At 58.6% G+C, this 26628-nt stretch overlaps 8 protein-coding genes across 8 annotated transcripts; 3 read left to right on the top strand and 5 right to left on the bottom strand.

Annotated features, from left to right (window-relative positions):
* Positions 1-804: 804 nt before the first annotated feature.
* Positions 805-1876, bottom strand: P884DRAFT_285651 (mitochondrial ATP synthase protein 9). The gene is made up of 3 exons (XM_069443780.1): positions 1664-1876; positions 1233-1573; positions 805-1054 (listed from the first exon to the last, which is right to left on the bottom strand). The coding sequence occupies exons 1-3, from the start codon at positions 1773-1775 to the stop codon at positions 947-949; spliced, it is 561 nt and encodes a 186-aa protein (XP_069296800.1). The 5' UTR covers positions 1776-1876; the 3' UTR covers positions 805-946.
* Positions 1877-3384: 1508 nt separating this feature from the next.
* On the bottom strand, positions 3385-5807 carry P884DRAFT_260648 (acyl-CoA N-acyltransferase). Its single transcript, XM_069441479.1, has one exon. It carries the CDS (start codon positions 5714-5716, stop codon positions 3590-3592), a length of 2127 nt encoding a protein of 708 aa, XP_069296799.1. The 5' UTR covers positions 5717-5807; the 3' UTR covers positions 3385-3589.
* Positions 5808-6475: 668 nt separating this feature from the next.
* On the top strand, positions 6476-14660 carry P884DRAFT_202610 (uncharacterized protein; the record flags this gene model as incomplete). The annotated part of the gene is made up of 4 exons (XM_069438442.1): positions 6476-8623; positions 8690-9571; positions 10875-11585; positions 11970-14660. The coding sequence occupies 4 exons, from the start codon at positions 6476-6478 to the stop codon at positions 14658-14660; spliced, it is 6432 nt and encodes a 2143-aa protein (XP_069296798.1).
* A 1185-nt stretch (positions 14661-15845) lies between these two features.
* On the top strand, positions 15846-17726 carry P884DRAFT_202363 (uncharacterized protein; the record flags this gene model as incomplete). Its single annotated transcript, XM_069438419.1, has 1 exon — positions 15846-17726. The coding sequence occupies one exon, from the start codon at positions 15846-15848 to the stop codon at positions 17724-17726; it is 1881 nt and encodes a 626-aa protein (XP_069296797.1).
* A 780-nt stretch (positions 17727-18506) lies between these two features.
* P884DRAFT_278304 (DNA replication/checkpoint protein) lies at positions 18507-19784 on the bottom strand (the record flags this gene model as incomplete). Its single annotated transcript, XM_069443173.1, has 1 exon — positions 18507-19784. One exon carries the CDS (start codon positions 19782-19784, stop codon positions 18507-18509), a length of 1278 nt encoding a protein of 425 aa, XP_069296796.1.
* Positions 19785-20100: 316 nt separating this feature from the next.
* P884DRAFT_31362 (uncharacterized protein) lies at positions 20101-20587 on the bottom strand. Its single transcript, XM_069445232.1, has one exon. The coding sequence runs from the start codon at positions 20501-20503 to the stop codon at positions 20192-20194; it is 312 nt and encodes a 103-aa protein (XP_069296795.1). The 5' UTR covers positions 20504-20587; the 3' UTR covers positions 20101-20191.
* A 306-nt stretch (positions 20588-20893) lies between these two features.
* Positions 20894-22164, top strand: P884DRAFT_202639 (uncharacterized protein; the record flags this gene model as incomplete). The annotated part of the gene is made up of 2 exons (XM_069438445.1): positions 20894-21410; positions 21476-22164. The coding sequence occupies 2 exons, from the start codon at positions 20894-20896 to the stop codon at positions 22162-22164; spliced, it is 1206 nt and encodes a 401-aa protein (XP_069296794.1).
* A 913-nt stretch (positions 22165-23077) lies between these two features.
* On the bottom strand, positions 23078-25750 carry P884DRAFT_245092 (proteasome regulatory subunit C-terminal-domain-containing protein). Its single transcript, XM_069440408.1, has 3 exons — positions 25144-25750; positions 23754-25081; positions 23078-23664 (listed from the first exon to the last, which is right to left on the bottom strand). Exons 1-3 carry the CDS (start codon positions 25400-25402, stop codon positions 23521-23523), a joined length of 1731 nt encoding a protein of 576 aa, XP_069296793.1. The 5' UTR covers positions 25403-25750; the 3' UTR covers positions 23078-23520.
* Positions 25751-26628: the final 878 nt, after the last annotated feature.

Here is a 26628-nt window from a genome sequence, read left to right as displayed (position 1 = left end):
GACACCCTCCGCATGCCACCCTCCCCAGGTTTGAAATGCGGGGGATGACCGAAAGCATGCAGGATGCTGGTTCCGAAAACGAACCTTCTCAAAGTATCCTGCCCGCATTCCTTCGCAGCACAGATACCTTGACATGGACAAATCACCTGACACCTCCGAGTCGCACTTCCTTGCCTATTGCATGAGAGCCGTGAGGGGAAGATCGAAAAGGGAAACAGCGGCTCGGGAAAAGGACGACCCCAATGCTGGAAATAACCCAAAGGGGAGAAGGGCGCGTACGCAGTCGCAACAAATAAGAAGACGGCTCCCGGCAATTATCCAACCTCAACCAATTCTCCTCCTCCTCCCCCATTTCCTCTTGTTTCTGGGCGTGGTACACATGCAGACATCTTCGATGACAACGACAGCACCAACAAACCGCATGAACAACTGACACGCGATGTCAACAATTTGATGTGCCTCGCGTGTTAGCGCCCATGGTTAACGGGGAGACGCTTGCAGCGGCCCAAGTGGGCTCGCGGTGGAGCAAACAATCGCGGACCACGTTTCCACCGGGAGACTCGCGTGCCAGAGTGGAGCAGCAGTCGGTGAAGTGGTCGAAACCTCCCAACGTTAGGTTTGGGTTCGCGTTTCTTTACTCATCTCTTCATACAGACTGCGTCCCCTGCCACCACCTATTCCTTTCTTTTCTGTTGACATCTCAGCAAGGCGTATGCCACTGCCAGTGCAGGAGTCAGAGCAGGTGAATGAGCTCAACAGAACGTCCCGCGGGCTTCGACGTGGTGCACCTGGAAGGGAGTTTTTGAGACAAAAGTGAAATTTTTGTGATGGATTTTCCCCCAGTAAACCCGGAGGGAAGAATCGCCGTGGGTAATGTACAAGGTTATGTCGGCAGTGCCGACAGCAAGACGGTCGGATCGCCCTGGAAGTTCTCCCCGATCTAGGTCTATATGGCCCCATCTATGTTGATGCGATTCCCCGCCATTATCCCATGCACACTTCCGTCTGTTTCATCAGTCCACGCGATGCGATCAAGTCGCAGAGACCTATGAACCTCTCGTACACACCAACATCTCGTCCCCACGTCCCCATTATGTACAGGCAATCGACCGCTCCGAGCGAGGTATCGACGCCAATCCCATTCGATAGAGGGATACGTTTAGGTCTGGTTGACGGTTAAAATTGCGATTCCGGATCCGCTGGAAGCTTGTTGCTCTACGGATAATACTTACGAACTTGGCCATGAGGGCAACCATGAGGTCGAAAAGACCGATGGCTTCGACGAAGGCGAAACCCAGAATGGCGTACGAGAAGAGCTGGCCACGGAGGGCAGGGTTGCGGGCGACGCCGTTCAGGAGGGCGGCGAAGACGAGACCGATACCGATACCGGCACCAGTCAGACCGATGGCGGCAGAGCCCATACCAATGTTCTTGGAGACCTCAACCATGGCCTGGGCAATCTCGGAGGAGTAGGCACGGCGCTGGACAGCGAAGGCCTGGCGGGTGGTGGCGTTGATGATGGACGACATCTGCTGACGCTTGACGGCCTGGAGAGGAGAGGACTTGCTGGCGACTGTGAACGCGCGAGAAAAGTCCCGTTAGATTGCTGGTCCGGATCATGATCGCCACGGTGCTATAGCCGCAGCAGGCACGCCAAACTCACCAGTCAGGGTCCGCTTGCTGGTGTTGGCAAGCGAGACACGAGCGGCCGGGCGAGCGGCCTTGGTGGCCATCTGAGAGGCCAGTCTCGAGGCGAGCACACGGGTGGAGGCCATTGTGACTGATGGGAAGAGTAATGCAGAGAATGCAAAGACGGGTCGGGGAGGATTGGCGAGATGGTACTCTTGAAGGTTGAGGCAGAGGCGATGGCTCGACTGCTGAGTGGGAGAGAGAAAAAGAGGAGGAAGGGAAGAGCGAAAGTGAAAAACAGGTGGTCAGCTGGGGAAGCGGACCCTCGGGCTGGTCCGGGCAACGGGCTCGAGCAGTACAACCAAGCGACGTGAGTGGCCAATTCGATGCTCGCTGGTGCAAAACTCTCCACTTGGAGCTCGCGGTGGGTCACGGCTCCAAGCTGGGACAACAGTCGCGGGAGAGGGAAAAATTTGCTGCGGCACTTTAGGAAACGGTCGGGCAATCTCGGACGCGGCGCGCACAGGAAACCGTGGTCGATCGACCCCCGTGGCTGAGCCGCTCTTTTCGGCCTGCTTCCTCCAGCAACAACTTCGATTCTCAGCCTCAATTGCTCCTGGTGGACACAAAATACGTGGGCCCCAACAATGGTGGAAGCCATCGCTGTTCCATTTAGCGCTCCTTGGGAGCTCCTGGGGCTTTGGATCTGGCGGGCAAACTGAACATTGGCCTGTTGTTGGGCGTCGCCGAAAATTTTCAAACCGGGTGTTGTGTCTCACGCAATGAGGCTCCCGTTTCCTTACCAGGGTGTCCTGAATGCCCCCACGCACCCCCCACTTGGAAGAGAAATGGCCGATTCCCAGTCGCCAACATCGCGGCACAGGTTCCACAGATAATCCACCGCGACATCAGGGGCCGGGGAATGACGACAGGATGAGGAAAAATGCCTCTCTCCGCTCTTCCTAGCAGGACTCCGTACTCTTTCGAAGCTATCACTCGAGATTGACAGGGAGTCAATTTGCACACAGAGCATGCAGCGGTTCTTGAGATCTCCTCCGCCACACACACCTGTCAAATGACGAATGAAGGAAAGTAGAGAGCTAGTTCGACGTGACTTTTTTCAAGCTAACCCTTTTCACCGACCCGAAACCGTGTTTGCGAAGGTTACACAGCGTCTTCCAATGCGAGTGCGGGTCGGATCTCCCGGCGCAATTCGTTGTGGTGATTGGCTGGTAGGACCGCGGTACTCTGTATAGTACTTCCGGTTTGCCGGCATTCGTGAGACTGATCGTCCTCAGGCTTCCAGCCACCGGGTACACTCACTACCACACAAATTGCTGTGGCTGATAACTAGTTTAAGTCAAAAAGGTGAGATTCGGGGAACAGATGATTTCTTGGCAACCTGCCTCCTGTCCATCAATCTGAATCTGGTAATCCGTCGTCCGTACTCCGTACTTGTACTACACAATAAGTGTTCAGTTGGCTCGCTACCGACGCGAGTATACAAATGAATTACGCGACCCAGCTTATCTTACTCAATTGCGAAGTGTTTTATTTCGCAGAACTGGAATAACGCCCTGGAAATTTGAGTTACAATTTTTGTTGCATTGATTGTTGATTTCGACAAGGTTCAACAACGTCCACTAGAAGTGAACTGCCCGCTCCTGAAGGTTGGGTTTCCCTGTGTGGTCAACATTCTTCATTGCCTGGGACCATGGCATACGGCGGAGAATTCCTATGTAGATTCTTGAATTAGTGACGTTTGACCAACTCCCGAACTGGATAAGTCATTACATAGCGCTGCAGGCCCACGTTCACATACATAGTAGAGATAGGGGTATAGTAACCAAACCGGTTTCCTCACACGAGACTCGATAAGTGTACCGCCTGACACCCAATCGCCAAGTTTAAGATCGAGAAAACCTCCATCCCAAAGCACTCTGTTCTCAAAACACAACGTTCAAACAGGCTCCTCCAACTGCGCCGTCCTTCCCTTCAGGGCGTATCCCTCCACGAACCCGTCTGGATCACAGGTCCTCTCGAGGCTAATCTTGTTCGTAGCAACCCACTCCCTGACAGCAGCCTGCGAGATGCGGACCCTCTGCACCACTTGATCCGGCGACGAGGACGCCGTTTCCGTCGTGAAGGCGCCGGAGCCGTTTGGGTTGGCGCCCTCGTCGGCCCTCTTCGGCGCCTGCACCTTCGAGCCGAGAGGGGGGCCGGCTCCGGCATCTTCGGCCACCCCCATCTCTCGCAGCACCGACAAGCAATCTTCAGGCGCAATCCATGTCGCCTGGCTGCAGGCTTCGATGTCCACCACAATCTCTTTGTTTCCCTTCTCTTCTCCATTTGCGCCACCACCATCACCACCACCACCACCGCCACCACCGCCGCGGCCACAACTGTCAGCATCGCTACCCGTAGTGTCGGCATCAGCACCAGAGAGCCCCAGAATCCACCGACATATTTCTCCGGCCCAGAATCGCTTGTATCCTTTCTTTCCGAGATCCGAGATGGGCTTCTCGGGCCCGCCGAGCACGCCTTCGCGGCGGGCGATCTCGTACGAGACGCCCATGAGCAGCGAGCCCAGGCCCTTGCGCTGCCAGGGCGGGAAGACGAGGATGCAGGCGAGGTTGTTGTTGTCCCAGGACATTTTCTCCTTGGAGAAAAAACCGACGATCTGGCTCCTGTTCCGTACGGGGGCAGGCCTTACTGACCGCGTCTCGGGATTGGCGGTGGTCGAGGATGTGGCTGCGGGGGGAGGGGCCGAGGGTGGCGGGGTGTAGACGAGGAGAAAGTAGTTGAAGCCGGTGACGTCGAAGAAGACTGACTTGTTGTCGAGGAAGAGCTTGGCGAAGAGGGAGAGGTTCTGGCAGAAGAGCACGTCTTGCTCGCCGTCGACCTCCCGGATGCTCCACTCGCCCTCGTCCTGCACGACCTGCTCGATCAACCTCTGCCCAACACTGCCGCGCTTGCTGCCCCGTCCCTGCTTTGGTGCCGGGCCCGCCGGCACCAGCACCGTCCGCTTCCCCTTGGGGTGGGTGTAGATCAGGCGGCCCGGCAAGTACCCGCGCCTCTCGCACCAGCGGACGTGCTTCCACCATGTGACCAATTCCTTGGAATACTTGAAGCAGCGCGGACAGACGTACAGCCTGTCTAGCATGGGCGGATGGTGATCGCGGTCTCGACGTCCGTGTGTTTTCGCGCTTGTCGTGACGTCCTTGCCGTCGTGGTGTTGGTGCGCTGCTAACCCCCCGCCGCCGCCGCCGCCGCCGCCGCCGCCGCCGTGGTTCTTGGTCTCCTTGCCGCCCTTGGTGCTGTTGCCCGAGATGTCGCCGAGTACGTCCTTTCCGTAGTATGACGGGTACCATGCGCGGAAGCAGATGTCGCCCAGCACAACCTTGTCGATGTTGCGGTCGGGGCGCGGAGTGTTGTCGGCCCCGCCAGCGGCGCCGCCGGGCCTCTCATTCGGTTTCGAAGCTGGGTTCTGGCCGAGTTGACCGACTGAGGTGGTCATGATGATGGGCTTGTTGCGACCGAGCGAGACGGATTGCTGGTGGGGCACGAACGCATCAGCTGTCGACGAGCGGGGTCCATGCCTCTTGGGCAGGGCGGCCGACAGCGATGGAGCGGGCCGCGAGGCCGCCGCCGCCGACTGGTGCACCTCAAGATGTGTCATCGGGAGGGCCGGGGTAGAGGCGGGATGGGCGGCTTGTTTGGCGTCGGAGGTATTGGGACGAGAAGGACGGGGAGCAGCTTGTGCTTCTCGGCTGGAGCTCCGGCGGGTCGAGCGCGTCAACAGCTTCGGCGGCAACTGATCGCGCTGTTGTTGCTCCGAGTGTATAAGCACGTTTTCTTTCCCACGCGGAGAACTAGTGGGCTGCAAATGGTCGGCGGGTTGGCCATTGGCATCGGTGCGTCGCCGTCGGCGTCGCGGCTCGGGGTCTTGGGGAACCGGGAGCGGGGGTACTGAGCTTTGGCGCGTCGCTCGGCGCTGCGTTGTTGCAGGGGCGGTGGCGGCAGCAGCAGCAGTGGCGGATGATTCCTGTCCCCCCGGAGGACGTTTTCTCTTGAGGTGAGCTGGCATATGTGTTCGCGACGCTGGGCCTTGTTACCAAGTGCCCGTTGTTGTCCAGTCGCACAAGGTCAGATGTAAGACAGGTACGGGATAAATTCGCGGTTATCTCTCTGATGTGCGAAGCTACAGGGGTTCTCGTGCACCTTTGGGGAACTGAGCACACCCAGAAACCACATCGAGTTAACTAGTGTAGGCGGCATTCCTTTCCGTGCCCACTCTCGCGCCCCTAAGGGTGGGTCCAGCGTCAAACAGAGTGGGGCTCCACACTTTTAGTGTCGTGGATTTGGATGCGAAAGTTCGAATGCTTCATCGTGTCCCACGGTCCCGCGACGGAGAGGTTGAAGGACGCGAGTGCTGGTGCTATCGCGGCCAAAGCTACTCAATGCTCTTGCTACGATGAGTGGCAACTAGGGGCAATGCTGAGCGCGCGAATCACTGCCTTGAGACGGGCCGAGAAATCCAGAGCGCTCGTTCATCTGGTGCGTCGTCGCAGGTGCTTTTTTTACGTTTTTGTTCCCGTTCCCGTTCAAGCTGTTGACTTCAATTGCTTTCTAGCGGCTCAGCTATACAACCACAAGTTCTCGTTGGAAGTCGACCGACTACGATGGCACCGAGTTGGCGTCGCAGGCCCGACCTCGACAGCCGGAGCAGTCTTACGTCTACAAGCGCTACGCCACAACCATAGCCAACGCAGCGCCCCCAGGCGACGGGTCAAGATGCTATCGAGACGCGTCCGAGAGATTTCCCGGGCCCTTTGAACCGACCAGGATGGTCAAAGCTGTCGGTGCCCCGCAAAGACAATCCTCAGAGCAAGACGCATTCGACGAGATCCTTCGAGAGACGAAGGAAGATGCAATCACGTCGCGGAAGGTCCTTGACGATCCACTGCCTTGTGTGAACGGTACAGGAGAGTGTGGGCGGCCATTTGAACACGCGCGAACGACGCCGGACCAAGTGGTTGGGACCACAGCAGGCAAGATTACGGGCGACGCGGCGCCAGAGAAGTCGAGCCCGCTTGAGAACACAGACCACGAGTTGCCATTCTTGCAACTTCCGACAGATCCGGCCAAGCTGAAAGCGCTTCCGACAGGCTTCAGCGACATGACGGAGCAGGAGCAGCAGGAAGAACTCTGGATAGTGCACGCCGAAGAGCGTCTTGGCAAGGAGTGGGAGCTGGAAGACCCTGGCAAGCATGCGCCGTATAATCACGACTATCCGCCTTATTCGCCCTCCAAGGTGATCGGAATGTTACACCGCTGGCGCAACCGTGCCTGGACTGCTCAACAATGGAGGCTCGCACGGGCTATCGCCGGTAATCGTAGCCTGCGGCTTCCGGTGCTGACGGCGCAGGCCTTCCTTCGGCGACACACCCTTCTGGCTCGTCGGCGTGGCGTGGAACTGAAGATAGAGCGGTACTTGGGCGGGACTAAAGAGTGGAAGGCCCGGCTGGCCGAGCTCGAGAGCCAGACTGGCGTCTCTGAGGCCGACATCAAACAGTGGCTCTGGATTCTCTCCCCCGAGCGCGGAGATGCCAAGATTCAGAGGTTTCTCAAAAGCAAATGCCGCAAACCCCTGTTTCTCCTGCAGCTGCTCCTGGCCAAGGACAAGAAAATTCATGAGCCGGCCACCTTTCTCGGGCTGCTGAAGTTCATGAGGGAAAATTACGTCTTGGCTGACCGCCCGCAGGACGAGCTGAATCACCCGGCGTACAAAGGGCAGGGACGTGCCGTGACGTGGTGGCATTATCTAGTCTTTCTCTACCGGCTCGTGTGGCATTGCCGGGAGGGGTGGCCTGCGGCCATGCCCTTGCTCGCTCGTCTGACGGCCGATTACATCGGCACGATGCGCCTGGATAGTAAAGCACGGGCGTTGACTGGATACCAGGCTCGGTCATTGGTCTTGAACAAGTCGCTCCGGTACTTTTCCTGGCCAGCACGGGTCCGCCCCATCGACCATATGGAGCATAATTGGGCCGCACAGAGACATCTCCTACGGCTTGCGGCGACCGCCGAGCCGCCTCTCGTCATGGACCAAAACGGGTACCGAGCTGTCAGGGCGGTCCTCATCGCCTTGCGTAAGACCAAGGGCGAGGCGAGAAATGCGGACCGTTCAGCACAGACATGGCCACCGTACCGGCGCACCTTGGACGGGATAGACGAGCGCCGGGACCCGGAGGACGACCTCAGTAGGAGTGCCAAGGCTGGCATTCTCGTCAGAGCGGCGGGCTACAGCGACGACGTCGTCGACCGAGCGCTGAGCGCGCTTGGCGGGTCGACGTTCGGCCAGGCTCCCACAATACAGACCAGATCACTCCCTCCTGCGTTCTACTCGGGCAGACTGGCCAGTCATAATATTTTCGCCGAGTGGGCTGCGCAACTGCGGGCGACAAGAAACGCCAGGGAAGCCTGGATAGTGTTTGAGAACCCGCCCGAGCCGGGACTTCGGCCGACGGCGCAAATCTACGGCGAGATGTTCGAAAAGCTCTATGCCCGCCCAGCATCGGAGTCACCAGCGATCCGACCAGGGGATGTGAAGGAAGCGTTCCCCGTGTACGACAGCAACCTAAGCGAATTCGAAATCGCCAGGCTCACGCCTCCAAGTCCCGAGGAGTTGTACGACCTCATGTTGCTACAAGACAAGCTCAGGCCGACCGGCTTTTGCCTTGCGGTTCTCATTCGCAATTCGCCTTCGAGGGCGACGGCATTGCGATATTTGGGCGACAGTCCATACAAGCCCTGCATCCAAGCGCTCCGCGTACCTGCTTCACGGGCGGACGCCGAGAGCCTGAAAGCGCTGTCCGAACTGCCGCTCAACATATTCAACGCCTGGATTGCCATGCTCTGCCGCCTCCATACCCGAGCGCCGCAGGAGAAGAGCGCCAGGCCCGACTCCCGACCAAATGCCGAAGGTGCACACGTGGCGAATAACGCGAATGCGAAAGACAACGGCGAGCACGAACGGCGGTCCGGTGAGGTGTATCAGGGCGGTTCGATCCCGGAGGCCATCACGCTCGCAACGGCGTTCCAGGCGCACAACGCCAAGGCGGCGCACCGTGACCGGCAGCCCTGGCACACCATCATGCAGGCGCTGGCGGGGCGCAAGGTCCTCTACAGCCAACGGGGCGCCGAGTTCAACGTTCTCGAGACGTTGACGACATTCCTACGCATCTACGAGCGGACTACGGCATCCAAGGGCATCGACCCGGTCGCCTTTGAGGCGCTCTGCCTCATGATTCGCAAGGCGCTGAAATTGATGACTTTTGAGAAAGTCGAGGGCGGCAAAATGGTCCCGCGTCCGTACATAGCCGACACCGCCGTGATGGAGAAGCTGCTCTGGAGGGCGCACCGCTATGCGGTGAAGACGTTTGAGATGCTGACATCGCCCGTGCCCGACGAGCGGCTAGAGGGAGCCGACGCACCTTCTGGACGTGCGGTCGGAACGATCAATGAGGAGGAGGAGGAGGAGGAGGATGAAATGAAAGAGGCTGACGATTGGGCGACGCCGGGGATGCTCCGCTTCAACGTGGTCGGACGCCCCTTGCACAAATACATGCTAGCGCTGGCGTGTTGCGGCGACCACAAAGGGATGGTGCGGCTGATGGACTGGCTGCTGGACGGGTGGGACCAGGAATACATCCGCGAGGAAGCCAAGACGTCGCACAACATCGACTACCACTACACGATACGGACGATCGCCTACTTTGCCGAGATGGGCAGGGAGCTGGTCGAGCCGGCCGAGCTGGACCGGCTGAGGCAGCGGCTGGAGGACCTGCGCTGGGAAAAGGGGTGCACCTGGTTCTGGCCTCAAGAGGGCTGGCAAGGGCCAACGGAGGAGCAGGCTCTTCCCGAGCTGGAGACGGACTTGGTGGTCATTGAACGCTGGCCGCGGCTGAGGCAGATGATTAACTCCACCGACACGCCGGAGGAGGACCCCGAGTGAGATCAGGCCGACGAGAGAGGCTTCGGCTGGTGTACAGATGCGCATACATGTACAATTCAAGGTTATGTAGAACGCTTGTTACAGTTAAAGGCGTATGTACTACTCCGTACAGGAGATGCCTTCTGCCCTTGGCCCCGCTAAATTTCCCGTGTTGTTCCTGCTTCTGCACCCTCGTCTTTGTCCGGGCCGGACCCAAGAAGAGCCCATCTGGAATCTGGAACCTTTTCATGAACAAAAGAGTCTACAGATTACGGATTACATTCGTGCATTACGGGCAAGGGAAACATGGGGGTGACCGTGCTAACTTTATCCAGACTTCTTTGTTCGCTCTGTTCCTTCCCTGCACCTTCTCTAACCGCCGATTGGCCAATTCCGTCTCCTCGTTCATTCAGACCCCTGTCTCCTCGGCGCGTCACCAATGCGCGTTTGCTGCGCGCCTCTCGTCTGGCAGCAGCCACTTTCATCGTCGGTTTACGCTGCGGTGTTCCCAGAGTCCATACGGAGTGCATGGCCGCGACTCCAAGTTGAGATTGTTGGATTTAAAATAATGAATCTCTACTATTCCTATTATCACTGTCGCTTCGGTGCTATTTTGCAGCTCGCTGCTGGCCAGGAACAAGGCGTTATATGCAACAAATAGTGGATTTCTTCTTAGTCCGGGGTCTCTTCTCTCCATTCCCCCGTTTGCAGGCATTCTCATTCCTTTTCTTTATTCACTTTCTCCAAGGTATTCTTCTCACCCATTCATACCTCCACAATCCCCCTCACTCACTATTACCGGCCAGCACCATGTTCAACCTGCCTTCAGGCTGGGTTGTTCTTGGGCCAGGTTCTTCATAGTTTCTGGCTCTTGGGAAAAAAAAATCCTTCCAGGAGAGCAGCTCGTTCCTCGGCCTCATTCGATATCACTTGCCACGAGAAGCGAAAACTACCATCATCACAGTCTCTCTTTATCACGTTTGCAGAACCGATGAGTGCATCGGCGACATGCCCAGTCGAGGAGCATGATCCTCTGGGCCAGACCCGGGCTGGACCCGATCTGTCACTGCGACTCCAAGGTCAAGATTGGGAGGCAGCTCCTGCGGGGACGCCGACAATCCACGCCCTCGCTCTCGAGTCTGACTCTCGGCCCTTTGTCGAAAGTCAAAATGAGGGGGTTGTCCTTGGGCTACCACGGGGGAACGGCCGGGATCCTCCGCTGCCGGAGTCATCACGAGCCTCCTCCCAGACCCTCGCCGATCAGGGGTCGGTCTCGTCTGGTTCCGCTGCGTACGAAGTTTGCCGCAGCAAGCACATTCGTGTCGAGTTGCCGCCGTCCACGCTTGTCCACCCAAAGTCCCAGTATCAAGGCTACGTACCGCCATTACCACCCACCCCGGAAAGTGATGCAGTCCTCTCGTTGCTCGAACTCGCCCGGTCTCGAAAGGAGAAAGGGTTTGCCGAGATTGAGCTCGAATCTTTTACTTTCTACATCAACTCGGCCATATACCCTTACGAGATGCGACCGCTCCAGCACATGGCGACGAGAATTGGGCACGATCAGTTCTACTTTGATGGTGTGCTTCGCGTCGGTGACACTAGACACTACGTACAAAGCGTCGAGGTCTCGGAGCTGCCCATTGGGAACTATGGCACCGAGCATGCCACCGTTCGAGGGCAGATCTGGGCTCGGTCGAGGCTGAATTCGAAGGCGGATGTGTACTACCTCCTGACCCAGCCGAGCAAGGAATATGACCGATTCTACGCACCGTTCCTGTGGGTGGCTGACTTGGCCAAGCATGTTGTGGACTTCTCGGCCGCCATGATAGACCGAGGCCGCCCGGTTCAGATCAACTCTTTCAAGGCGCACTTCATGCGCTGGTTGCGCCGGACACATGGCAACTCGCCAGAATTCCGGCGTTGGCGGGCACAGCATCCGAGTGGTGACTATCGCACATCGGTCGCCGCGAACATTGACTTCATTTGGAAGGAGGTCAACGGCGTCCTGGGCCGGAAAAAGGCGCTCTCGATGCCCTTGTTCCAGGAGACCGTCTTCTTCACAAGATACAAGCAGACCGTCTCGCCGCCGCTCCCGATGGTCGTGCAGGGAAGGGAGAGCGCGGCCCCCACCATCGTGACGCCGTACGTTAAGGACTGCTTCGGGCACATGGTTATCGGCAAGATCTTGAAAGCTATCGAGAACCCGATCGCTCGTGCTAGGATCCCGGTACGGCAACATTCGGACATGTCAGGCGAGAGGTCCTCGGCACTTCCCGACAGGCTCCCGTCGAGCAAGCGGACCCGTACTAGTGAAGCCTGCTTTATCCCGCTAGACGCCATTGAGCGAATCAGAGTCGGTGACACCATCTCAACGCCTCGCGATGGAGAGACGACAGATACCAAATGGCGCAATATGGCGTCCAAGGGGGCTGCGAAGGACGACAGATGGTTTGGCCTTGTTCAGAGAGTCCACGTTGCGAAGGACGGGTCCCGCAGCTTTGATGTTACCTGGTTTTATCGGCCGGTCGAGACGCCGTGCTGTATGATGAAATATCCCTGGCCGAACGAGCTATTCCTGTCCGACCACTGCACCTGTCAGGAGGGCCACCGCTCCCAAGTCAAGGAGCACGAGGTTCTGGGTGTGCACAATATTGACTGGTTCGGCAGCCCGGAAAAGAGCGGCGGAGGAGAATTCTTTGTGCGCCAAACTTATCTCGTCGAGGACCGCCGCTGGGTGACTCTGCAGAAAGCTCATATGGTATGCTCGCATGGCCGCGAGAAGCTCGGTTACCAGACGGGCGATACTGTCCTCGCCGTACTCTCCAAGTCACCGGAAGCCAACGCTGAGCCGTACGAGGTGGTCAAAGTCTTTAGGCAAGGCGATCATCAGTTCGTGCGGCTGCGGAGGCTCCTCCGTCGTTGCCAAGTCGACCCGCAAGCCGACACCGCCCCAAACGAACTGGTCTACACCGATCAACTGGTGGTGGCCAAGCCGGACAAGATAATTGGGAAATGCGCCGTCCGCTTCTTCAGGCCGACGGAGCCAGTACCGACCCCCTATGACAGGGGCGGCACCGGTAATCTCTTCTACATCACCCACCATCTTGTCTCCGGGGATGACGGAGGTGAAAAATGTGTGCCCTTTGACGGCGACTTCCCGCCTTCTCTCCGGCAGGGCTTCGACCCTGCCCAACCAGTCCCTCGCAGGCTCAGGGGCATGGATCTCTTTTGCGGCAGCGGCAATTTTGGGCGAGGACTCGAGGAGGGCGGAGCGGTCGAGATGTTATGGGCGAACGACATCTGGGACCGGGCAATCCACACCTATATGGCGAATAGCCCCGAGCCAAAGTCAATCAAGCCCTTTCTAGGTTCAGTTGACGACCTGCTCCGGCGTGCGCTACAAGGAAAATACGCGGAGAATGTTCCACGGCCAGGCGAGGTCGAGTTTATCTCGGCCGGCAGCCCCTGTCCCGGCTTCTCTTTACTCACGCTGGACAAAACGACGCTCGCACAGGTCAAGAATCAGTCCCTGGTGGCATCCTTTGCGTCCTTTGTCGACTTTTACAGGCCGAAGTACGGGATTTTGGAGAACGTAGTGGCCATCGTCCAAGCCCGACACAACCGGTCCCAGGACGTCCTCTCGCAGCTCTTCTGCGCCATAGTCGGCATGGGTTACCAAGCCCAGCTCGTACTCGGCGACGCTTGGTCTCACGGGGCGCCGCAAGGCCGCAGCCGCGTCTTCCTCTACTTTGCGGCGCCCGGCCTACACCTCCCAGACGCGCCCCTCCTATCCCACTCCCACTACCCTGGCGTCAACTCCCGCGGCCTCGGCGAGATGTGCAACGGCGAGCCCTTTGTCAGCCGGTCCTTCCGGCCGACGCCTTTCCAATACGTCAGCGCGGCCGAAGGCACGTCCGACCTGCCCCTCATCGGCGACGGGAAGGCCGAGCCCGCTGTAGCTTTCCCAGACCATCGGGTCTGCACCGGCCTGACTCCCAAGCTGCGCCACCAGATCGCCGCCATTCCAACCCACCCGTACGGTATGTCCTTTGCCAGGGCGTGGCGCGGGGGCGACGGCGTCATGACGCTGGCCGACAGGGCCCTCTTCCCGGCCGACGGCGCTCGCGTCAGCCCAATCTCGCAGGGATGGCGCCGCGTCAGGCCGGGGGACGTCTTCCAGACGGTGACCACGCGCAGCCAGCCGACGGACGCGAGGGCTGGCTCGGGCCTGCACTGGATCGATAATCGGCCGCTGACGGTCCAGGAGATCAGGAGGGCGCAGGGATTCCCGGATCAAGAGGTACTGCTGGGCACAATGGCAGACCAGTGGAAGTTGGTGGGCAATAGTGTTGCCCGGCAGATGGCGCTGGCGCTGGGGCTGCGATTCCGCGAGGCATGGGCTCTCAGCTCTGCCACACTGGAGGGGAGAGAAGGGAGCGCAAAGGCGAGCACCAGTGTGGGCGTCAGCCTTGAGGGGACGCCGGTTGTGGATGCGGGAATGGTGAAGCGGACCGGACGCCGTCCGAGCACGCCCCGGGAGATTGTCGACCTCACTGCAGCGGTCGAGGATGAGCCGAGAGTAGTAGCAACGGATAACGAGCACAAACAGTGCGACTTTCGCGAGATTATCGACCTCACCTTGGCGCCAGATACGACTGAACGAGCTGGCCGTCGTCGCGGGGGCTCGCAAGAGCTATCAGCCAACATCAACATGATCAGGAAACGGCGTCTGTCCCAGCATCAGCAGGCAATACCAGAGGCACGATCTTCCAAAGTTGGACGATTAGAAAGCAGGGAATCGACGCCGGCTCCGCCACGACTCACGGCACCCGAGCCCAGGCCTATGCCGGGGCGTGGTAATGATGCCCGGGCACGGCTGGCAGATCCGCGACCCCTGGTTCCGCCGAGCCCGGCTGTAGAAGGGGGAAAACCAGCAAGGGCAGGCCCGACAATTGTTCGACTGTGGGCACCGGAAGAGCTGGGAAGCGATGAACCAGGGCCAAACGGCGACGACCTACATCAGTTTACCGATTAGTAAGTCGGATTGCATAGCTTCTGTCACGGAGTCTAGATTCTGCATTGCGGTGACAGCATTGAATTTTGAAACATTGGGCGAACAAAACTGAGAGATTCAAACTCCAAACGGCCACGAGTGCATCCCTCTTCTCTCTCCGAAGAATAAGGTGCATATATTTTTAAGGTAGGCACGGAGTGCGTAGAGACAGAAGTCGAGACCACCGAAACCCCATGCTTCTTGCTACCCAGTAGTTTCAGTGCTTGCTAAGGTGGGAAATTTGGTTGGCTCTCCTCTCTCAATCCCGCGCCTGCTTTCCGTAGCCAGCCAATCAGAACTCGCCCGCGGTTGCCGCAAGGGCGATCCAGAAACAACCACCAAAATGCACGGAAGGTCGCCTCAAGACGAGGCGCTTACACCAAACAAATAGTGAACATTGAGAATTACGAGGCAAGGGCACACAGCCCGAGGGGCCCGTCAAACATGGCGGCTTTTCAAACATCCCCAGGTTTCTGTGAGGCGATTGGATGCGGATCAACGCGACCATGGCGGCCGCAGGCACCCCCGTCATCTCGCATGCTGAAGAAGAAGCACACCATGCTCCCCCTCCCAGGTCCGAGGGACAAATCCTGACCGTTCGACTCGCCGCGCCGCGTCGGCCGCCTGACGCGCTTGGGTAGACGGGACAATAGCTCAAAGCTACCTTACCACGGACAGCGTTGCTGTTCTTTTGCGACGGCGACCAGGAGACGATGGAGTCATCGTTCAGCGGTCGCTCTTCGGAACTCTAGTCATTTCTTCTCCCCTGCATATCTTTCACCTCTCCGTTCCCCTCTCTCCTCTACCAGGTCCGTCGTGGTCATCCAGTCGTTTTCCCTTGTCCATATCTTTTGGCTGTTCGTGGCCGGGTCCTTTTTGTCACCATTTGTGTCCTTTGTCATTCATTCATTGCCCGTTGATTGTTCCAGGCTGGCTTGGTGATAACCGCCAACCGCCAAAGAACGGATACTTCTTTTTAATCATCCCGCGACAGCAAGCCTGTCTTGATTTGTTCTCCTCATTAGTCTTATTTCTCTTGTTCTTGTCTCGGGCAGGCCCTCTCCGCAACAGTCTTGACGTCTTTTCCCCTCTTCCCGTCATCTGCTTCAGAAAGGCAGACACACGCAGACACATATTCATACGCTCATACGCACGCGCGCAGCAAGGATGCGTACGACAACACTGATAACACTGATATTACACGCCCTGTCGCTCGTCGCCTCCGCCGATGCGGGCCCTCTGAGGAACCAATCATGGCGACGGGCACAGGCACTCAGGATGCCAAGGCAAGCAGAATCCGGCTCCGAACGCGTGGCGAGTAATTCAGCAGAGAGCGCTTCTCAGTCGCTGCCGGCAATAATAACGACTGCTACCGACGCCGAGTGCTCCGACATTCCTGCCTTGTCAGCCACATCATCGCTGTCGTCGTTGTTGACATCCAGTGTATTCTCAGAAAGCTCCACCTTTGTCACTCCGATGACAACGGTGAATCCAACTTCTTCCAGCTCAGAGAGTCCACTCTCAGGCGGCCTCGGGTCTTCAACGTCCAGTGGGACACTGCTCCACAGCGCTGTCGAGCTTTCCCTCACGAGCACGACGACTGGGGGGCCTGTGGTGACCCCCTTCAGACAGGATCCAGATGTATCGTCCACTTCGTCGGCGCTTACAGCGCCGGAGAGCTCTGATTTGTTGTCAAGTATCAGCTCTACCACTGGCACGCTCATCTTGGGTACCGGGTCCGGCCAGGTTTCATCGACTTCTGGTTTCTTCTTGAACTCAACGGCCACGGCGACTACCTTGGGCTCCGCCACGATCACAGGGCTTCCCAGTTCTGCCGGTCTCTCTTCCAGCTCCTCCTCTACGGCCCCCGTCGTCACAGGGTCGCCCAACCCGGACATCCCGACAGTATTAGAGCCACCGCCGCCAGCGACTACCACTGTGTTGCCGGACGTGTACCAGCGCAATATCGAGGAGGCGCGTGGCTACAACAAAATCTTTGCAACCCTGACGGAACAAACCGCCTGCAGTCAAGGTCAAGTCGCATGTATCGCAGGGGGGGTCGCCACCTGCGCCGAAGGTGGTACCTGGGATATTGCCCCTTGCTTGGAGTCGGGCACTGCCTGTCTTGCGATGCCCATGAACACAACCGATGGCGCGGTTCTGGGCTGCACCGACGTTGCCCTGGCCAAACAAGTTCTCGGATCGATTCCGGACGCGCTGCTGCCGGGTTCGTCCTCCACCGTGTCGGCAACGGCCTCGACTACACTCTCAACCTCAACCGATTCATCGGCCGATGCGTTGCCCACAGCTAGCTCGACCGGCCGTAGGACCCGCACATCCATCGTTACCATCACCAGCGGCATCGAGACCGTAACGGTGACTGTCGAACCCAGCACCACCGCCGACTCGTCAGTGCTCAGTACCCTCTCCCTCTCTCAGTCGCCATCCTCGGAGACCAGTACCATGTCCAGTTCCGACACAGCGGTCATCCAGCCTATCACCCGCACCGCAGTCATAATAGTCGGTACCGAAACGGCAACCATTACCTTCACGATCGATCCGAACATCCACCCAACAGCATTGCCACCTTCTCCCGACGAATCGACCACCTCCCAGGGACCACCCTTTCACAAGAGTCCACCCGGAAGCAACTTCTCTGTTCCCTCTATTGTCTTCACCACCGTGCCCCATTCGACAACCACCAGCGGCACTACGACATCGTTGTCATCGTCGACGTCGACGCGCGAGTCGCTCGTCGTCATCCCCATTGAGAGTACGACCGCCAAAACCACGACAAGTGCCACGTCGGTCGAGACGCCCACCGAAACTCCCACAGAGACGGAGATGGAGCCTCCAGTGTCTACAACAACAACAACCTCGACGCCCGGCTCGGCGAACGGCGCAGCCGATGGCCCCGTCTCAGTGATAGTCACACAGCTCGTGACAGTGACGGAAAAGGAGACGGTGACTACCACCGATACTGCTACTGTTACTACGACGGTGAGGCTGGGGAGCGTGGTGGTTGTAGATTCAATTATGACTAGATAAGTCATTGTGCGCTTGCTTTACGCTGATGATCTGCGAAGGCCTGGGCTTTTTTGAACTACATTGCCCAGACCTAAGAATGGGGGAATCTAGTAGGGCAGGTAATTCATGTCCATGACTGCCCATCCACTCTCAGCTATTCCGTGGTTCGGATTTTCATTATTCAACTCGTCGTTATGTCTCCTTTCTGGCAGCGTCTGAATTATGTAGCACTTGAGTCGTTGGGCGGCGAGAATATTTAATTGTTTTGCGTAGTCTTAGCTGTAGGGATTGCTCCTTGTATTTATAGATTCAATAAAGCTGAAGTTGATAGCAACCCACCTTCAAACTTCCAGATAAGAACTGTTTCGCTAACATGGTCTAACTATGGCAGCCACACTCTCTCACCGGGACACGGCGAGGTTTAGCCCATGTCTGTGGCGTAACCGTGATCAGAACGAAGCCCTGGACGGGGTGCACTTGTTCACCAAAGCTGGCAGTTCAGTTCACTCGCTAGGACATACAGAATAGCGTTTCCGCGGGTATTTGAAAGCGATTACAGCAGGAGACCCAGACCCATCTCTACCAAGCAACCATTCCCACACAAAAGCCATGCTCCCAACGCCATGCGACCGCGCCCCAGCACCCCCGGGTATGTTATGTATACCTGCAAAACGATCCATACGCCATGCCATGCCATGCCATGCCATGCCACCCCATGCAGTAGTGAGTCGTTAAATGGTTGTGAGAGCTCCATGCGGAGGCCGCCCCCACCCCTGCCTGCCTGCTTGTTTGCTTGCTCGTTCACCGCCTCCTCCTGAACCGACTGTTGTGCGCCGGCCCGCCCTTGGCCCCCGAGTTCCGCAGCTTGAGACGCTTGAAGTTGGCGTGCGCCGTCGCCTTGACCTTGCGCACGGCCCGCCTGATGACGCCTTCGCCTTTGTCCTTGCCGTCGCCGTCGCCGCCGCCGTCGCCGCTGCCGCTGCGGCCGTTGTTGGTCTTACTGTCCTTGTCTTTGTTCTTGGCCGTTGCTGACCGAGAGTTCTTCGTCTTGGGCTTGCCTCCTCGCTCCTCGTCCTCGTCCTCCTCCTCCTCGTCGTCGTCGTCGTCGGCGGCGGCGGCGTCAAAGTCAGCGTCCGAGGCGGAGTCAACCTCCGAGAGGCGCAGGCCGTCGTCACCGGCTGCTGCAGCGGGCTCCGAAGACGCGTTCAGTTGTGTCTCGGGCACCATGTCGTCGACTTCCGCTTCGTGACTTTCGTCTTCAACATTGGCCTGCGTAGGCCGTTTGGTGCGGGTCGGCCGCATCTTGACCAACCGGGTGGTGCGCTTTTGGCCGCGCTTCCTGAACTGCCGGAGGGGTTGTTGCTGTGCTCCTTTCTGTTCCTCCTCGTCGGGGCTGTCGTAGAGCCCTTCCTCGTCGAAGCCGGACAGCAGCCCAACCGCGGGCCCCGTTGTTCCTCGAGCGTTCGCCTTACCGGGCGGATCGCGGCCCAGTTGGACCGCCGCCCCCTGGCTATCCTTGGTCCCGGCCCCTCCCTTCCGCATCGTGTTGTCAACAGTGGCAGGTCGATCGATTCCCCCGCCACCGCTCGAGCCCGCCATCTCCATCTCCCGCAAAGCCTCCTCGTCGTCGCCAAAGGCTTCCTCTTCCATCTTCCTCAGGTCGGCAACCACGCTGCTCAGGCTCCGTCCGAATCCCAGCTTCCGCGGCAGCCTCAGCGGGCCGACTTTTCTCCACGCCTCCTCCTCCTCCTCCTCCTCCTCCTCGTGGTCCTCCTCGTCCGTTCTGCCGCCGTCGTTGGCGGCCCCTTCCTCCTTCTTCTCATCGACGCGCGCAAGGCCCGTTCTGCTGGCCGCCGCCGCCGACATTCCGATCGAGACGGTCCGCCGCCGCAGGAAGGACGGGGTTGCGCTTGAAGGTGTGGCGTTGCCGTTGGGCTTCTCCTCGGAGTTCCGATCGATCGTCGGGGTCCTGAAGGGCGCGTTGCCGTTGTCCCTCCTGCTGTGGAGGGGCGCTGCAGCCCTGGCTGTGGTGCGCCTGGACTGCGGCGTGGTGGCGAAGCGGGCAGAGGTCGGCGTCATGGCCGTTAATGGGATCGCTGTTGGTTGGGGGAACGCATCATTGGTCCATCGTTTACTGGGAGTCGCCGCGACGGGGTGGGCGTCGGCAGTTGGTGGGGCCGCAGAGGACCCCGATGGGGTGCGACCGAGCAGGTCGAAGAGGCCCAGGACGCGGCCGTCTCTCTGCGGAGTTGGGCTGATCGAGGTCGGCATCGCTGCGGCCGGGGTAAGGGACGCTCGATTCATAGAGGGGGTGGCGGCGGCGTGACGTGCCGAAGGCGTGCGAGTACCGGCCTCCACGGCGTCGGACTGACAAAGGTGCGTCTTCTTTGGCGTCTGGGCCGGCTTGCATCTCTTGGATGGGGTCTGGGGAGGGAGGGCAGCCTCGGATTGGGTCCGCTTGCGCTGCTGGTGGCCGCGGGCGTCTTCTACGGGACCCGACGGCGGGGGCGGGAGCTTGCCTGCGAGTATGTCGCGTAGCTTGTTGTACTGTTTGTATTTGTGGGCTGCAGTCCGCGAAGGCGTCTTAGCCGAAGAGAGCACGCACGCATCGAACGAGGCGGGGGGGGGGGGGCATACGTACCAATGTCTGGCCTTTGTTTGATGTCGTCACGGCCGGGCTTCTTCCCGGCGTGCGCAATTGCCCAGTCGCTCTCCCATTTCTTGAGCTCGGCGCGCAGTTGGAGGCACTGACTCTCATAGGCCGCCCTGGCCTGCTCGTCCATTGTTTTGTGCGGCATCGAGCTTGGGTTGTGATGTTGTTCATGAAGGACGGGGTTCAATCGCCCGGAGGAAGACGGAAAGGAAAAGGTACAACACTTCGAAGGACAGAACCCCGGAACACGACTTTGCGTGAGTGGGTATTAACATTCAAGACGCGTTCTCGATCGAGACGCGTTTAACCATGGACCCCACATGAGATCATGCTTGGCGCGAACTGCAGTGGTAATTACAGGTAAGGAGGTGTAACCGCCCCGCAATCACAGGTGGTTACAAGGCCACAAACTCGGCAACACCAGGGCACCGTGATCAGAGTGGGGCAGGTGCATCTTGACATGGACCTGGGTTCACGATGCGCAACCACAGGCTCCTCTCTCCCAGAACATCGACTATTGACGTCTCGGGAGCCCATGGATGCTGGAGCAGCTATTGACGCGCCAGAAGATATCCAAGCCCAAGTCCTGAATGCTACACTTGCCGAGATCAAGACAACGCGACTGGGTTCCGCGGATTCCGACGAGTCTCGCGATCGCGACTGCTGCGTAATCTGCCTTGATGCCATTTCCGATCCCTGTGCCGCCCTCCCCTGCGGCCACGCCCATTTCGACTTCCTCTGCCTCGTGAGCTGGCTTCAGGAACACCCAAATTGCCCGTTATGCAAGGCCAACGTCTACAAGGTTCGCTGTGCGGACGACCAGAAAGCCGAGGTCTTCTATCGCGTGCCCAACGCGCCCAGGACTCGAAATGACGGGGGAGGCGCCCAGAACAGCACAAACTCCTTAGACGCCACAATACGACGGCGAAGATTCGCCTCCCAAAGCGGCCTGCTCCGGGAGAGAGAGAGACGGCCGCCGAGACCGCCTCCCACTGTGGACGAGGCCATCCAGCGGCGCCGCTACGTCTACCGACACCAGCTATACTCTCTCCGTGAGCCCTTTCCCCCTGCCCGCGCTATGTTCCCGCCACGGATTTCGACTAACCCCCCAGAGAAGACATAGGATCCAACCGCATCTCCCGGTACCGCCCGCACCCGACCCCGGCCCAGTTTGCTTCCACCCCGCACCTCGTCTCGCGTGCCCGGCTCTGGATCCGCCGCGAGCTCCAGGTCTTTTCCTTCCTCTCCTCCTCCTCCTCCTCCTCCTCCACCACCACCACCAATGACGAGCCCGGTCCCGCCAGCACCGCGACCAGCACGAACCGGGAAGATCGCCGCCGCCGCAACAACGCCGAGTTCCTCCTCGAGTACATCATCGCCATCCTCAAGACGGTCGACATACAGGGCAGCGCCGGCCAAGCCGAGGCGATGCTCGCCGACTTCTTGGGGCGGGACCACGCGCGCCTGCTCCTGCATGAGCTGCGCAACTGGCTGCGCAGTCCGGCCGTGGGACTCGCCGCCTGGGATCGGGAGGTCCAGTACCCCGAGCCCGGCCCCCATGCTCCTCGGGACGTCGTGAGTCGTGGTGATAGTGAGGACGGCGAGAACGATGACGGTGATGAAGGCGGTTCCGCCGCGGGTGAGGACGAAGCGGGGAGATGGTGGCGGGACCGTGGCGGGGATCATTGGGTGGCCCGCCGGGGGGCGCACGCAAGTCCCGGTGGGAAGAGGAAGAGGCGAGCGAGTGGACGGCCAAGGGAAGGAAGGGTGAGTCGAGCTCGAGGAGATACGCAAGGAGGTGGATGAGAGCCCAGAGGGCCGCGGATAATCAGCCAAGCACGACGACGATCGGTTTTTTCCAACACACCGCGTGGTCGTCAGCGCGAAATCAGCGGGCGGCCGGTTACGGCTGTGTCCGGCCCTTCTCGTGCTGAGAGAAGTGAGAGGACGAGGTTCGAAAAAAGCTCGCCCCCGGACACTTATGCCGATTCAAATGGCGGAATTCAGCTGCGCGGATACCGTTGGGGTCCGTAGAACCTATAGGAGCTGGAAGGTTCTTGACGGGTTGCCAGAATCGACTTCCGCCCCCTCTAACCCCCCCCCCCCCCCCAAAAAAAAAAAAAAAAAAAAAAAAAAAAAAAAAAAAAAAAAAAAAAGCCCGACAGCAGCCATGCTCGTCCGGGTCTAGACGAATGGCTAATTAAATGCTCAACCCTTAACCGTGCATGCTGCAGGCGAGGCGTGGATGCCGGACGGACGGATGAGGCCAGGGTCGCTAAGATATGAAGTGCTTCCAAGGTTTTGGAGAATGAGGCCGATTCGAGTACGGTTTCATCCACCATGGGGACTCGAGCACCGAGCGACCCTCTCACGAGAGGGCAAAACTTGTTTGAAGAGAGAGGGACCAGTTGCTGTCCACATCGGACTCGTTCTACCTCGGAAAATGAAAGCACGGTATGGAGGCTTGAGCCAAGGGCTTCAGCCTTGTAGATGTGCCAATCTGCATTTGTCTCATCGCCCTCGTTGCTGGGGGAGTATCCTCGGCTCTCTTCCGACGCTCAAAGCACATCCAACTCTGTCTCCCCAGCTTGATAACGAGTTTCGAACGTAGTCCCAAAAAAACGAAAAAAAAAAAAAATTACCATCTGACCCTAGCAACCCACCAACCGCGGAGCGGCATGGTGCCGATGAAGTCAAGGTAAACCTACGTAAACACGACGGCGTCGATCCTGCAAATTCCTGGTCATGTTACGCTTGGGTGGCTCAAGTCCTTCTCCATTCTCCTGCTTAATTAACGCTGCTGATTGTTGGAATCTATGCAGCCCAGCAATTCATCTAGTCCAACTGAAATGGCAGGACAGCAATCCGCAGATGCCATCGCCACCAAAACCATGATGCAGCATCACCATTCCTCTCAAAGCAACCTGGCTCTTGATGTTGCGTACCAAGCACCGGTCATGGTGACCACGGCCATGATAAAAGGGAGCTGGGCGTTCCAGGTCCATTGAATCTCCGTCGTATTCTTCCTACTACTACCCTCACTCAACCTCCCAGCCCTTTCACTCTCTCCCACTCCCCCCTCTTCCCTTCAGACATAAAGTTTACAGAGAACCCAAGGGTGATGGAAATGTCAGGTGCAAATGGCACGGTTGGTTGGGATAATTACATGCCCTCGAACTCGCCGCCGAGGTCGTCCTCGTCCAGATCACCTTCCTGAATCTCCTTGGCCATCTCACGTTCGCGCTCACGGGCCTCCTGCGCATTCTTAAGCTCAAGGCGATGTTGGTTCATGGGGAATCGCATAGCCTAGAAGAGTGAAAAAGATCCCGCGTTAGTAAGGCGTGACCGATATGGGATGACGTGTAGCGGGGTAAGAAACTAGATAGAAAACATACCTTGACGCTCTCGTCGTGCAACGCCAGACACGCGCGGATGCGGTCGTGGAACGCCTCGCCCGGCTCCCGCGTGGCGTACACGTCGCCGACCTCTTTGCTCTTCATGAACCCCCGCTCACGGTCGAGCGTCGCTTCGATGACGCCGTCGCGGATTGCCTTGGCCACGATATACTCTGCGCTCTCCTCGGAGCCCAGATGCAGGCGGATGCAGATGTCGCGCAGCGAGATGCGGCTGTAGCTGAGGCTCATCATGCGAATGCCCGTCTTGATCACGTTTTGGCGGAGGCGTAGAATCAGCGTGTAGGTACCGTCGCGGCGGAATGCATCGGCGTGCTCGGCAATGATCGTCTCAAAATCCCCCAGGTTGCCGACGCGGACGGCCTGAACGAGCAGGAAGTAGGGGCGCAGGGCCGTCTCCATGTTCGGCTGGCGAAAGGTTGCCCGGTCGGGAATGTCGCCCATCAGCAGCTCTACGACGAGCAGCAGCTTGGTAGCGGTTATGCTGAAACCGAGGGCGCAGGCGCTCGAGGGGGCCTTCCGCGTCGCGGCCGTCAAGTGCTCGTGGGCTTCAGTGTAGCGGAGCTGAATAGCACGCGTGCGGCCGAGGTAGTAGAGGAAACGGGCAACCTGGTTGTTCGCGGCATTCTCGGGAAACTGCGTGTGCGAAACCAGGAGGTCGGCTTGCGAGATGTGCGACGTGAGGAGGTAGTTTCGAAGTAGGAGAACGATGACCGTGGCTTGTGTGTCGACGTCCTTGCGCAGCACGGCTGTCCGGAGAGCAGCCAGGAGAGTAGGTCGAATCGACACGATTGGCGACTGAAGAGACGGCGGCAGCGGAGCAATCTGCTCAGCAAACAACGAGTCGTAGAAGTAGACCTTCGCGGCGAGACTATCGAGAGTGCGGCGGTTGAGGGACCGGATCTGGTCAACCAGGAATTGAGAGAACTCGAAGCCTTGCTGGTGCTGTTTGCTGTCGTGCAGGAGAACCTGTGTGAGAATACCGAGGAAGACGTCCACCTCAGGAATCACCTCCTTGGCCTCCTTCTTCGCGCCATTCTTGCTAGACGGCTTCGGCTCGCTGTCGACCTCCATGTCCGGTCCGAGCTGCTGACCGAGGGGCACGTCCGACCGGCCGATGGCCAGCAACATCTGCCTCGCGACATTTGCGCTCGCCGATGACGAGGCGTAAGTCTCAGAGATGGCCTGGGCGAGGATATCGGGCGTGAGGCGCTTCCTGATCGACGAGATGGATCGCAAGGCCCGCAGGGAGAACCGGGCGTCGAAAAGGGCGACGGCACGGTCTAGGAGGGCGAAATTGCTCTTGATGTCTGTGGGACACGATCCCTGGTTAGTATCGGCGGCCTGAAGCAGCAGATGGCGCTGGGCATACCGTTGATGGTCTGGGCAACGGGGTCGACCTTGGCCTCGCCTTCGGCAGTCTTCTCCGCGTCGTCCATGGCCACGTCGCCTTCGGCGTCGTTCGGCGGCGGGACCGAGGACTGCTTGGATGACTTTGACGGAGGCACCACCACGGTCATCTCGTCGTCACCTTCCTTCTTGCTGGCCTTCTTGCCCTTGGGCTTGAGGTCCTTGCCCCCGCGGTAACCGCCGTTCTCGACGGGCTCTTTGTCAGGTGTTTTGCCGGGCATGTTCGAAAATCGACCCGAACGGTAGAGCTTCTCGGATGCGCTCCCGCCGATGAGAGACAGATGGAGCTCGAGATGGAACACGGGACGATCGCGAGGCGCGGCGGCTTGTTGGCGTGGGTCAGGTGGGCAACCCGCCCCGAAACGGTTTGTTGGAATGCGGACGGTCAAAGGTCGGCCACGGCGAGCGCGAGGACGAAAAAGTGCCTGGAGCGCAGGTGCAATGTGCTACAGGCACACAGAGTTACTATCGCCGCGGTGGATGGAATTTTGTTGTGCTAGGGTTGGCGATGGGTGATGCAGAAATGGAAGACTCCGAAAGCTCGAGGGCAGTCGGAGATTGGGACCTGGGAGGCAGTCGCCAAACGTGACACGAGCAGCGGCACAATGGGGGGGGAAGGGTAGGTAAAGGTACCCGACCTGGGATTGGTACCTTAGCTTAGCGGCATTCCGTTGCGTTTAGAGAAGTAGAAGCTCGGGCCGCAGTACCTGCCGCGATACGCTGCGCCAAAACTGATGCGCCCGCAACAGGGCAGCGGGCAGTGGATGCGGCTCGCCTCAGGCCCACTTGGGCTGAGTAACCGCTTTGTGACGTTGTCGATTTGCTGCCTGTTGGACCCAGCTTCGCTTGCTCTTGCTACTCTCAGCTGGGGCCTGACTCTGGGCAGCAGCAGGAACCTGGAAGCCCTGATTTCACTGCCTGGAATAGAAGGTAGTCATTCCCCATCGAGGGTCTTCGTCGCTTCACCTCCATCAGAGGGTTTTTCAGGCGCCGCAATACGTACACTACGGATAACAGGTTCGCTAACTTAGTGCCGTGGCTTCCTGGGCGAACAACTAGAGGTTCCTTGCAATCTGTCAAAGCGCAGCACATGGACCAGAACACGACTGGAGAAGTGGAGGTTGCCCTAGCTAAGGTATTTCGATTCCAATATCCTGGCATTTCAAGGCCCCATGCCCATCGTGGCCGCCGAGCGGGTATGTACATACATACACAGAGCCTTGGCTACGCCACTGAAAGATATGAAAATAATAAGCTTACAAGCATTTCGCAATGCGGAACATATCAACCAATCTGTTCATGGGCAGTGCCAGAACGTAATTATGCGTAAAGACTGTTCGTCACCCATTCGCTGGTAGAATAACCCCGGAGACACTCGAACTAGACGACCAAGGAGAACTACAAAAAAAAAAAAAAAAAAAAAAAAAAAAAAGGGGGGGGGGGAGAG

The sequence above is a fragment of the Thermothelomyces heterothallicus genome (assembly GCF_042370625.1).
Source record: "Thermothelomyces heterothallicus CBS 202.75 unplaced genomic scaffold P884_scaffold_14, whole genome shotgun sequence".
Classification (NCBI taxonomy): Eukaryota; Fungi; Ascomycota; class Sordariomycetes; order Sordariales; family Chaetomiaceae; genus Thermothelomyces; species Thermothelomyces heterothallicus.
The sequence above is the reverse complement of the archived record's forward strand: the minus strand, read 5'-3'. Positions and strand labels throughout refer to the sequence as shown.